Here is a 12,268-nt window from a genome sequence, read left to right as displayed (position 1 = left end):
CCGGAGTTACTTGTGTAATCGAGAGTGAGGACGATGTCATGTCGTGGCACCGCAAAGCAGTTCGTGACCGAGGATTTGGCTCCGCATCGTTGGCATTTCTAGACCTGGAAAGTTCAGTACCACGTAAGTCCTAGGGACAAAACAGTTTATTTGCGGTAGGATTTTGAGGATGAAGTTCCTGTAGAGATCTTATTACCAAAGTAACCAACTGATAGCACCGCCCACATTTAGGCATCCACGCTGACACATAGCCAAGCTCCTAAAGTCCCCGGATTCGCCCTCAGGTTACAAGGCGGGGGATGTTTGCATATGCCAGCGCGTCGTCGGGCGGAGTGAGTGTGAATGATTGGGCTATGAGGTAGGCCTCATGTGATATTGCCGGTCTGCGCATTGCAGTTCTACTAACACACCGCACCAATAGGATTATGCCACTTTTAGCTGATGAAGCTCTACGCCGTATCTTCACTGCATTTTTAACCCCCAACGTGCGTGTGAACGACAGCCCCTTCCGCAACCAACTCAACGGGGTCATGGGAACGTAAGATAAGGCAGTTCGCAATCAAGTAATTTACGGTCTTACAGGTCTAGAAAGATTGCTGTTATCACTAGGAATACGAAGTAAAATGTAGATAAGTGTTAGCGACGACCTTTTCATGTACAATACAAATCCTTTTTGTTTGTAACCCCCTCTGCCTGAATCGCTTCTTTATGTGTAAGATAGTAGAATATTTTCTAAAGAAACATAACAGGCGCTAAATAGAGACACAGAGACAGTCTCTTAACGAGGGTCCACGCTTACAATCACACGAGGATTATGTTGTTGGTTGGTCCTTCACTGCATTTTTAAACCCAACCGGGCGGGTAGATGACTGACATTGCTACTAGGCATGTTGAGACATCCAGTCATCGCTAGTCCACATAAGCACACAGGAACGCCATTTGTATATCGTGGACCCGCAAAGGAGATTCACGATCGAGGATTCAATTCCATACAGTTAGCTACGTCTAGGTATGGGGATCTCAGTGTCATCGCAACACATGTTCGACAGCACATCCTCAACGAAACTCATTAACAGAGATCTCAAAGTGTCTAGCTCGATTCCTCCTATCGGATGCTGAGGTATGAAGTGTTTCTACTCTCTTCACCTCATATGCCATCAACCTAGTCTTTAATCTTGCAAGTCCTATGTCTCTGGTAGACAATACGTAAGGGTAAAATATTTAGAGAACTGTCTACCAGAGACGTAGGACCCACCTTCTAGACAAAGAAACGTTAAGGTGTCCATGACCTAGTCTTTAAATTTTGTAAGCCCGATGTCATTGGTAGACAATACCCAAGGGTAGAATACGTAGACAACTGTCTACCAGAGACACAGGACTTACCTCCCAGAGTAAAGAAACTTGACGGAATCCAACACCCCTACGTTGAAACGTCAAGCCGTAGCCCGCTCGAAGCGACCACACTGCTCGCGGCCGACCGACCGGACGGGCCGAGCTCCACACTGGAGCCGGTGGGGTCTTCCTCCCGGACGGACCTTCGGTGGCGGGGTTTCATACGTCCCAAGTAGTGATCCAGGCCCTTGAACGGAGGCCGATGGAAGGCTTCTTGGATACTTTCCAGTGACCGACCGCGTGTCTCAGGCATGTAAGCTGCCAGAACAGCGGTAGTACCCAAGGCCAGACCGGCGAAGAGGAAGTAAGCTCCAAAGGCGGACTTTTCGAGGAGGATAGGGGTGATCATGGCAACGATCCAGTTGCAAAGCTATGCGATTGTGTGAGCCAAGTCCCTCGAGAGTCTTTGAAAACGCAACACTTACAAAGTTGACACCCGTCCCCACACAATTTGCTGCGGCGCGGGTGTTCCCTGGCTGGATCTCGCTGGCGTAGACTTTGCCGACAATGTTCCATGTCGCGGAATACGTGAGGCCGAAAGCGAACACACAGATGATGACGACCCATCGGGCGGCCCCGTATGGATGGACGACCCCAGCAGCGTACAGTATGCCCATTAACAGCATGCAGCATGTGAGGCCGACGCCCCCTGAGATGGCTGAGGTCCGCCGACCCCATTTATCGGCGAGCAAGAACGCCGGAACGGAGACGGCTAGCATCAGAAAATCGCGGACAGCCCCGAGGCTAAGAAGGCGGCGGTTTCTCCTGGGAGACCAGCTCGCGCGAATAGAATCGGTGCGTACTTGGTTGCGTCAGTGGAGTATGGAAGCAATCGTTGAACGGACTCACGTAGACAACGCCGTCGATGCCAGACAGCTGGATCATGCCGAGAATGAAGATGGCCAGGGTTGTCCTGGTACGGTATCCTTTCCTGAACAGCAGGGTAAAGCTCTGCCATGGAGAAAGACTAGGCTTTTGCTCTGATTGCGAAGTAGAGAGAAAGTCCCGCTCAGCTTCGGCTCTGGAAAAGTCGAGTCGTTCGAGAGCGCGCATGGCGTCAGCTCGACGGCCGTGAAGTAGCAACCACCTCGGTGATTCGGGGAGGACGAGGCTGCCGACTCCGAACAAGACGGCGCAAACACCTTGAATTACATAGGGCAGCCGCCAGGACAAGCTCGAATCGATATTGACGGTCCCGTAGGCGGCAAAGTATCCAACACAGACTCCCGCGGTCGACATGAACTGAGGGAGCGCAGCCAACATACCCCTGGATCTGGCGGGGGAGATTTCGCAGATATAGACGCTCAAGTTGGCCAGAAAGACTCCCTCGCCAAGGCCAGCCAAACCCCTTCCAAACATGAAGTGCGGCAGCGTGTATGCTGTACCCTGGAGCAATACTCCGATTCCGAATAAGATAGCTCCCGCAGTGTTCAATTTCAGGCGTCCGAACCTGTCTGCGAGATACCCGGTCAAGACGGACGGAACGGCCCCCGTAAGCATTATGAGTGAGACTGTGAAACCAACGAGAAAGGGGCTCAAGTTCCCTATCGACTCTTTGAATTGAGACATGGCTGTTATCGCTCCGATAGAGCCTGTGTCGAGGCCATTCACAAGCCCCCCAAGTGAGATGGCCAAGGAAGCGACGACGTACTTTGGAATTCGTTTAGGAGACATGATGAATGAATAAAAATCAAATTTGTCTCTGGAGTTCGAAGATGATTTGAAGATGGAAAGTTGGCCTCTGTAGACAACTTCAATTAGGTAGCTCAGTCATACGGTTAGTTGTTTGTTTCCCGCGCCGATGGCCGGCCGGAGGGGTTACGGTTAATGTTCTTTGAGTGACGTTGCAGAAACGTACCCCGCCCGTCAAACGGGCGCTTGAATGCAGCCAAAAGTTCTAAGTCGGCTCAAATTGGTGGTCAGAAAGCCCATTTGTTTGTGCATGGCGCTGACGATCCCACCCTCACGAACTCGGATCGAGATGTGACCAGACACCTCGGTGAGCCTCGGTGAGGCGACCAACGACGAATATGGGCGCTGTGAAACTTGTGGGAAATTGCGAAACATCCTCGGGTTTGGGCGAGCTGTAGCCTTTCCAAAAGACGACTTCCCGATTGCTTGACATGTTCAAATGCAATTAGAATGGAAAGGTTAGCAAACGATTACCCATTGCCAATTAAGAGGAGTGGACGTCATCCGGCAGAAGTACCTAAGATCTCGTTGCACGGACCATGTTGCGATAACGATAAGCCGGCGGACAATTAATTCAATCTACTCCTGAACTGGACACGGCGCATTCTACGCATCCCTCCCTCTGCTTGAAGTCGATTCCTCGTGATACACTTCCTGTCGCGGTCCACCACGATTTTAATTCGCATGAAGTTTCTTTGAGTTCTAGTCACTCCTTTGGACACAGTTCTGGCTCCGTAGAGCCCGCCCCTCCTTTCCGTTCTCGATGCCTTGTTCCCTTCTCACCCATCGCCATGGACGGTGATCCGAAGGTCGAGTCGGAGCTCGACTCGTTCAGCTTGACCTTTCCCCTGCCCTATCGCATTGGGTTTATTATCATACTGGGTTAGTCGCCAATACCTCATGCTTGGAAAACGGGACTGACAGCAAGATAGCCGTCTGGGGTTGGGCAGTCAACCTTCACTGCCTGCACAAGTTCAAAATCGACGTGCCCACCTTGATCCGATACCCTACACGATCCTCTCCGACGGAGCCGGCACACCACCTCTCGACATACCGCCTCGCGACCGTTTTGTCCACCGTTTTCTTCCTCTCGATTTCGACGTTCTGGATCTTCACCCGCCGTACACCCTCCCTCGTTATCGAATATGACTGGCTGCCGATGACATATTTCGTCGCCCTCGCGGCCATCTTCTTCGTCCCGATCCGCAGCTTCTCACACGGCGGGCGCTCGCGGTTCCTTGCGACGCTGAAGCGCGTGAGCATCGGAGGGATCGCGCAGGCTCAGGACGGCAAGTTCGGAGACATCCTGCTCGCCGATGTGTTGACGAGCTACTCGAAAATCCTGGGAGACCTCTACGTTGTCCTCTGCATGTTCTTCACGCCGTCTGGCTCCTCGACCGCTCGTCCTGACCGCAACTGTGGCGGAACTGTCATGGTACCGCTCATCATGGCCGTGCCTTTCGCGATCCGGTTCCGACAGTGTATCATCGAATATCTACGAGTCAAGAGGGCGCCGTATAAGGAGTCTGTCGGCTGGGGCGGTCAGCATCTTGCCAACGCAACCAAGTACGCGACAGCGTTTCCGGTCATTATCTTCGGCGCAATGCAGCGCAGCTTGCCGGCCGGTACGTCTGCGCCTGGGCTGAACAGGGCGTGGCTGGTAGCAGCACTGGTCAACTCGCTTTACTCTTGGTACTGGGATGTCGCCAAGGATTGGGACCTGACTCTCTTCTCCTCGGCCCGGGAGCGCAACAACCCGGAACACCCATTCGGCCTGCGGCGGCGACTTGTCTTCCAGCAGCCCGTCATCTACTACTGCGTTATCGGGATGGATTTGATGTTGCGTTGCACTTGGTCCATTAAGCTGAGCGCGACATTGGACAAGTTTACCGACTTTGAAAGCTCCATTTTCCTTTTGCAATCTCTCGAGGTATTTCGACGGTGGGTGTGGATATTCTTCCGGGTCGAGACGGAGTGGCTTAGGAACAACACGTCGGGATTGGGAGTTGACGACATCTTGCTGGGAGACTACCAGGGCAAGTATGATTCTGACGAAGATTAGGGGCCCAGCAAGCCCCCTGATGAGAAAGATACTGTAATGTAGTGTGCGATTAGGAATCTCTGGAGTTATCGGCCTAGACGGAAGAGCGGTCAAAATCAGCGATCTGCTTGGGGGCCTGCAGGAGTTCGACACCTTTCATCGAGTCTATAGATTTTCTTCAAACAAATCTGTTCTATGTAAAGCTGTATTTGCGATTATGATATGGGTATCTTCTTCGTTTATCCTCCGAGTCTCCTGGTTAGGTAGGCAACTTACACCGGAACTCATCTCCCATTACTTCCTCCAACACTACAAGCCAATGCAAGGGCGTTTATTCACAGTGACCAAGACAGCCAAGGCCTTTTCGCTGTGTTCGGCGCCTTCAACTTGTTCAAGCAGTAGCCGTTGTAATTGCTCCTCCTCCGGCCGTCGCATTCGCACCGGCACCCAATGCCGCCTTCGATTGGTGGCGAGAATGTTTCGTTGCCAAGCCTACGAGAGCCTTCTAGTTGCCCTCCTGGGGCATTCGCGGGACATTGGAAGACGTCGTCATGTCTGTACCCAAAGTCTTCAAAGTGGTGAACCTGGCTGGGATCAAGGAGCATGCCCACAGCAAGCGAATGTACAGCGGCATCTCCCCACTAAATGCAACGACAAATCCCTGTTAGCGATCTTGTGCAACCCGAAAGTCGCCAAGGCAGCGGCGTAGTGGAGGTATTCCGGGAAGCGGCTCGGCAGTCTTGAAAAGGAAGTGACTTCTTCTTTCTTACACTCCCCATCACCACATGTACCTCGACGTATTCTTCAATGCGCGGCTGTCGACTCACCCTTTCGAAATAGAACCCGCCTGTGCTTTCGAGCACCCTAAAGAACGACTGGTATTGTTTGCCCCTGAAGAAGTCGAGATCTGCAATCTCGAAGTTGCTCCAGTAGTGGCAGCCGCTCCAGGCGTCGCCGAATCGATCGCGATGCGGTAGAAAACTCATCAACGATCTCAATGGATACGGCAGCCAGGACGGCTCCATCATCGCCGTCCAAAGCGACGATGACGCGATGTCGAAGGCCTCCTTGAACTCGGCCGTGTGTCGAAACAGCGACGGCACCGTGGCCCATTCCTCCCAGAGAGACAATGTGAAGCCATACACTTTCTTGCGCTGAGCCATTTCGACGAACGGATCGTATGTTATCGAGCAGTAGAAATCGACGTCCGGTTCGAGTCGCCAGTACCACTTGTACTTTTGGAGTACTTCGAGGTGATAGAATTTCCTGCATTGCTTTCGGTGAGTCTCTCTCTTTCAAGTACTCAGTACCTGCCCAGTCTTCTTACTCACCCTGAATAGAACCGGCACATGTGGTGGTAGCCTTCTTGCCCAGCATGTATCGTTCCACGTGCTCCCTGCTTGGCGATGCTCTCCTTCGCTGCCGTTTGGTTGAGCCACGTCGGAAACGTCCAATCCTCCCGTTGTATTGTCTCGAATGTCACAACTCCGCTCGATGTACTCCCCAGTACCTCCATGAACCTGTCGTCGAACGGCTCGTCGTTGAGGAACACGATTGGGTAATGGAACCATCGATTGAAGTGCCTCTCGAAAGATGCGACAGTATGGTTTGCGGCTTCGAGCTCCGAGTTCCTCGCCAGCATGACAATTACTCCGTTCTCGCGGTTGCCAGTCACGTCTGGCTCACGACACGACGTGTAGAACGGCTCATCTTGCTCTTCGACCGGAACCGGTACCCTGAACTTGCTACAGTGGTACGCAGACTCGAGCAGCCCAATGGCAAGGAGTACCCAAACCCAGATGGGCAGACGGAAGGACGTCGGTCGTCGTCGCGGACTCACGTATCGGCGAATCATGGCCTGCACAATGCGATCTTGGAAGGACTTGCTACTTCCTCTCCGGCTTTGTTGATTGCTGCATGAACTTCCTATTTCCTATTCGGCTGACAAGCAAGGAGAATCTCAAGTCGAGAGGAATGCTAGGCTCCCTAGGCACCCCAAGCGCTGCCTCTGGATCAGATCCAAGACACACGGGTAAACTACGACCCAGCTGGCGCGCGCAGAATGTTTGGCTGCGGACGCGATTGACCGCGACCGCAGTCGCAAGCCCGTCTGTACATAGACACATGGCGTAGCTGACGCCAGCTTGACTCGAAGAAGCCCGAGCTGACGCACGCCAGACGCATACTGACACCAGCCAGGAGATTGAACCTGTGTTGGCGCTGTCTGGACCACGGGAGTTACGAAGAGAGGGAGAAAGCGGGAGAATCCCCCCTGGCTAGCCTGAAGATCGTCTGCAAGCCATCAATCAAAAGATGGGACGGCATTGGCTCATCCCTATCCAGTCTGCCCAGTGCTCGAGCTAGCTGCAGGATATCTGCCCCCCGCACGGGTAACCACGTACCCAACGCGGGACGGGCAGTTAATGAGCCGCCTTGAGAAAAGGAGACCTCTCGACTACTATTGCCCACAATTTCTTTTCCGCATCCGTGGAAGCATTGAGGCTGAGAGTTGTCTCGTCCAAGACCAGTTCCGCTGGAAGCTCAGAGACCGCCAAAAGGAGCTCTGGTCACCACCCATCGATCCAGACTCGTTGCCAATCGCAACCTCATGCTCTACGATTGAGGATGTTCCTGGGCTGTCGGAATGCCCTTGAGATCTTCAGATCGCTGAACCATCATGCAGATCCCTCCGACTTCAGCCTTTCTTCAGCTTTGCCCACGGCTTGACAATTCGCTGTGCTCAGGCTCAGCAGCACCAGAAGACACTCCTTTCAATGTCACTATTTGACCTGTTCGCCTGGATCTTTCCTGTCAGCCACGGGCTTGCAGTAACTTGCCAGCTTGCATGACACGTGTAACACGAGTCCTTCGCAATCGTCATGAAGCATTCCCGTCCCAGAGACCTCAAGGATGCAGTACGCCGCACAGGGCCATGCGTCTGCGATAAGCCTCAAAATCAGCCCCAAGGAACACGCTTTTGGACCTTCGCCTTGGAGGATCACAATACTTTTGTGGTGATAGCGTACGGCATATAGGAGAATGGCTGAGGCAGGGTGAGGCTATGCAGCATCCACAGATCGCAGCACGTGTCCATCGGCGGAGAAGACCACAAGCGGGAGCTTCTAAACTACTATCGCCACAAGAAAAGGCATCGGTTTCGATGATTGCGCCTGGCAACTCTCCCAGCAATCCCATACGATGAGGGAGCTCCTCAGCCGTGAACACGGGAGGCCCTGGAAAAGAGACGGGTCGAGAACTCGGGCAGGGGCGCATGGTTCATCAGAGCAGGCCTGGCCCCGGGGCTGGTGTGAAAAAGCATCGCGATTGGCTACCATCGGGCCGCCACACTCTGTAAAGCGAGGGAACTGCTGTCTATCGCCGTTTGCGGACATAATGACGTGGGTCTAGCAACAACTCCAAAGGGGCCCGTCAGGCCATGAACTACGCTCGATACCCAATCCGATTACAGCAGAGATTTCAAACGGCTATGCCGACCTTCAACGGCCTATTACTTCCATCTCTCCGGTCCCCTACGAATTTCAGATGCGAAGGCGAGATCCTAAGTCAGGTTGCGAGGCCCTGGAGCAGAATCACGATTCATCCCCGTGTCTCGGATTTGGCGCCAGATCTGTGAGAGCTGGGACTCGGTTAGAGCGGCCTGTCTAGACAAAGACTGCCCCTGGTAGCATCCATCATGATGTCCGTCATCGACCAATTCTGTGCGGCGATTCGGCGGGGAAAGGCGAAGCTTTCCTTTCGAGTTGGCCAACCTCCATGTTCCACTCTCCCGGGAAGCACCCCGCTCGACCCAAGCTGACGGGTCGACAAGGGCAATGTCTCAGAGCTCATCGAGGAGGCATTCAAGCAGACTTTAGGTGTCTTCACCCATTCAAGTTTGCAGCGTTGTTCGTTCGTTACATGAGTGCAAAGGGGGCGTGAGCCATGGGCTGCCTGCGCAGCCCCGGGACAGTAACGTCAGGCCGCCGTTTCTCCTCATGATGCCAAAGCACGCGGCCGCCGCGGGCTGTCGTCTTCCCGAGCACAAACAGTGCTCTCCTGGATAGTCGTTCTTGAGCGAATTGTAGCCAAGAGCCATCTTTCAGCGCGAGGCGCAACAATTTTCTTAGCTTCTTTGTCCGCGCTGACGGACATTCATACTACGACGTCTCGTCAACCGGCGGTTGTAGAAGCTAAGACTGCTTTGAGTGTCGGACTTTGGCCAAGTATTCGGCGCGAAGCCTCAAAGATGCTCTAACCTTGCTTGCCGAAGACCCCACGCCTTTACGCGTGTAAATGTCGATTAGGTTCATGCTCCTGCCGTTCCGCCTCGGCCCCGGACTGGACGGGATGTCAAGTAAGGAAGATCAGGGGTGGCACAGGGAGCAGGAGCATCACAGCGTCAGCCCTGCAGATCAACATGCAGGGACAGCTGCTCCAAACAACCTTGGCATACATCCTCTTGCAACCAGTACGGGCAAACAAGTGGCCTGATCAAGCAATCATCTCAATGGATGTGAGCAGCAAGTTGCTTCATTGGACGAATGAAAGTGGCTCAGCCAAACTGTCAAACAGTGACAAGCTTGACACCATCAGATGTCTTCGTGGATGGTTGGCACACAAGATGCCAGCTGATGCTTTGGTTTCTCACGACGTAGATAACGGCAGCCAATCCCCCTCTAACTCAGGTGTTTGAGAGGGCACCTGCTTGTTTCCTCTTCTAACGCACGTTGAGATTCCACACATCCGCCATTCAGTCAAATCCTTGAAGTTCAACGAAGGGGTCCTCAACTGACGAGGGCTTGCTACCGCGGCTTGGCCTTTACTTTCCACACGACAACTCTTTGTTCAGAGAGTCATTCGCTTTGAGCTAGCCATTCCCGATCCAGTCATCACCACCGACAAAGACTTCGTGCTCAGTTCTAGAAAACCATTTCGCCGCATTCGGTTGGGTGTCTCGCTCATCAGCTTGGTCATCGACGGGCTGCTACCAGTGGTATGGAACATATTGCGCCAGACTCCCGGATTTCGTCCTAGACATCATTCTTGTTGGACTTTTTCCCTCTTCCGCACCGAAATTCCATCCCACTGTCGTGTCGAGGAATCATCCAAGATGGAACCTCGAATCATCCCCAGCCAGTTGCCGCCTAGCTTAGAGATTGCCATTCCGCCTGGACACGATCTGCCTCCTCAACAACCGTCGAGCACATACCAAAGAAAGCCCCTGCCACCACTTCCTCCTTTGAGACCCGGTCTTTCACGTCAGGTCTCGGCTTTCTCTGTTGCATCGAGGACGACAATCAATAGTACGAGATCGCGAAGCAGACGGAGGAATACGCCGTCACCGGCACCATCAGGGCGGGGGGCGATCGAGAGACTCGAAAACGAGATCAGTACAATTCTGATCCAGCACAGCCCGACACCCGTATCCAGGAGATCATCAGAACACCGAAGCTGCTCGCCAACACCTCGGCGACTTCCACGCGATGAGGAGGTGACGAGAGCTTTGGCTCCACGGCGCCTTTCAACACCAAATCTACCGTCGTCGCCGTTACTTTTGAACCCGATAACTACACCTTGCACATTACATCGTTCTTCCGCCAAGATCAAACAGATCACAGGCCTCGATGTCGCATATAAAGCCATCCCGCCACCGCGTCCACCCCGATCTCCCCTGCCACCAGGCAAGCTCGCATTCCCACCGTCAACACCGGACAACCCGAGCAAACCCCCGCCGCCATCATCATCAGAACCAACGCGGACATTAGGCCTGATTACTGATGACTACGACGACGAATCAGATTTTGACAGTGATTGGGACTTCAGTCCCAGTTCAAAGCGAAACTACGCATCTTGGATTCCTGCATCGCCGGTACCGCCCCGGGTTGAGATTCTCGACTTTGACGAGGCGAGCCCACGCCGTCGCGATTCGGAGATTGGACCGCTGAGATCGCCGGGCATGCATCACTTTGAGACCTTACCGGCACGGCGGAACAATCATATGGAGGTTAGCTATGTGGGAGCCAAGGATCTTTACCACGCGACAGCTACGTCGATTGCGAACTCTGAGCGCAAGAAAGCCGCGGCATCATCCAGGGCCAGCACCGAGTCGGGTCGCGACTCCATTGTGCCTCCCAAAAACCGACTGAGCTTCGCGACCAAGGTGCTTCAGTCCGGTAGGAAGCGCCCTCCGACGGGCATCAACACCACGACGCAATCACAGTCCCCATCCCCACCGGGTCCCATGACGGGCTCGGGAAGACTGACGGTGGGCTCGCGTCCAGACATGCACGCGCACTCGCTGGACGATGACCGTCTCCGGGTGAAGTACTCGGACGCCATTTCCCGCGTCTTCAGGTGGAGCGGCGAGCACCGGAGGGCGGTCTCAGAGGGCACATCACCGGTCGATGGGCCGGGCGCGGAACCCCGAACCGTGGCGACGCCTACCACCGCGAAGACGGTGTCGTCCATGTCGTCCTCCGGTACCGGGTCGCCCGTGACGGCGACCAACTCGCCGAACAGGATGGCCAGGCGTTCGGTGCAAAATCTCGCAGCCCACGTCAGGAGGACCGCAAGCGTGATGGTGCAGTCCAAGGATGAGCGACGGAGGGAGAACCTTAGGCAGAGCATCCGGGTGATTCCGGAGGGCAGCGCAACATGAGGAGGGTTCCAATATGCGACGACGTCGGCGTGGCGTTCGGGGCGGCTTTGGTTGGCTGCTGTATGCTTGTTGGTCGTCACGGGAGGGACGCAGCACGCCCGCCGTGTTTGGGATGAGGAAGCGGCCAAGTTCGGGCAAAAGCTCTTGGGATGACAGGGAAAAGTTTGAGATGGTGTCCTGTCTCGGTGTTCGCGTTAGCGTTGCATGTTTGTCCGGGCCCGTCATGGACGGGATATCGACGGCGCCATCTAGACAGGGTCTATTTTTGAGGGAAGCGTGGCCGCATGTCATGGAAGGCAGTATTTGTGTCACCACATTTTATCCTCAGCCGTATTAGCGATGGTTGGTGTACAGCCAAAGATGTGTTTGGAGATATAATCCAGACGACTGATCTAATGAAATAGAAGACATGAGAACAAATGAAGCCGTTGATGCACGCTGAAAGTATGAAAGCTCCGGCACCGCGTGAGGCGTGAGGTTCCTCG

General features: G+C 54.0%; 4 protein-coding genes across 4 annotated transcripts; 2 read left to right on the top strand and 2 right to left on the bottom strand.

Annotated features, from left to right (window-relative positions):
- Nucleotides 1–1,420: 1,420 nt before the first annotated feature.
- Nucleotides 1,421–3,066, bottom strand: GCG54_00005022 (Inositol transporter 1; the record flags this gene model as incomplete). The annotated part of the gene is made up of 3 exons (XM_045405055.1): nt 1,421–1,762; nt 1,818–2,194; nt 2,238–3,066. 3 exons carry the CDS (start codon nt 3,064–3,066, stop codon nt 1,421–1,423), a joined length of 1,548 nt encoding a protein of 515 aa, XP_045271239.1.
- An 809-nt stretch (nt 3,067–3,875) lies between these two features.
- GCG54_00005021 (Protein ERD1-like 1) lies at nt 3,876–5,146 on the top strand (the record flags this gene model as incomplete). The annotated part of the gene is made up of 2 exons (XM_045405054.1): nt 3,876–3,966; nt 4,017–5,146. The coding sequence occupies 2 exons, from the start codon at nt 3,876–3,878 to the stop codon at nt 5,144–5,146; spliced, it is 1,221 nt and encodes a 406-aa protein (XP_045271238.1).
- Nucleotides 5,147–5,460: 314 nt separating this feature from the next.
- Nucleotides 5,461–6,980, bottom strand: GCG54_00005020 (putative mannosyltransferase KTR5; the record flags this gene model as incomplete). The annotated part of the gene is made up of 3 exons (XM_045405053.1): nt 5,461–5,766; nt 5,953–6,391; nt 6,457–6,980. The coding sequence occupies 3 exons, from the start codon at nt 6,978–6,980 to the stop codon at nt 5,461–5,463; spliced, it is 1,269 nt and encodes a 422-aa protein (XP_045271237.1).
- A 2,562-nt stretch (nt 6,981–9,542) lies between these two features.
- On the top strand, nt 9,543–11,783 carry GCG54_00005019 (uncharacterized protein; the record flags this gene model as incomplete). The annotated part of the gene is made up of 3 exons (XM_045405052.1): nt 9,543–9,638; nt 10,430–10,547; nt 10,744–11,783. 3 exons carry the CDS (start codon nt 9,543–9,545, stop codon nt 11,781–11,783), a joined length of 1,254 nt encoding a protein of 417 aa, XP_045271236.1.
- Between the last annotated feature and the right edge of the window lie 485 nt (nt 11,784–12,268).

This window comes from Colletotrichum gloeosporioides (genome assembly GCF_011800055.1).
Source record: "Colletotrichum gloeosporioides strain Lc1 chromosome Unknown consensus_2, whole genome shotgun sequence".
NCBI lineage: Eukaryota > Fungi > Ascomycota > Sordariomycetes > Glomerellales > Glomerellaceae > Colletotrichum > Colletotrichum gloeosporioides.
Note: the sequence above shows the minus strand (reverse complement) of the source record. Positions and strands in the feature narration are given on the sequence as shown.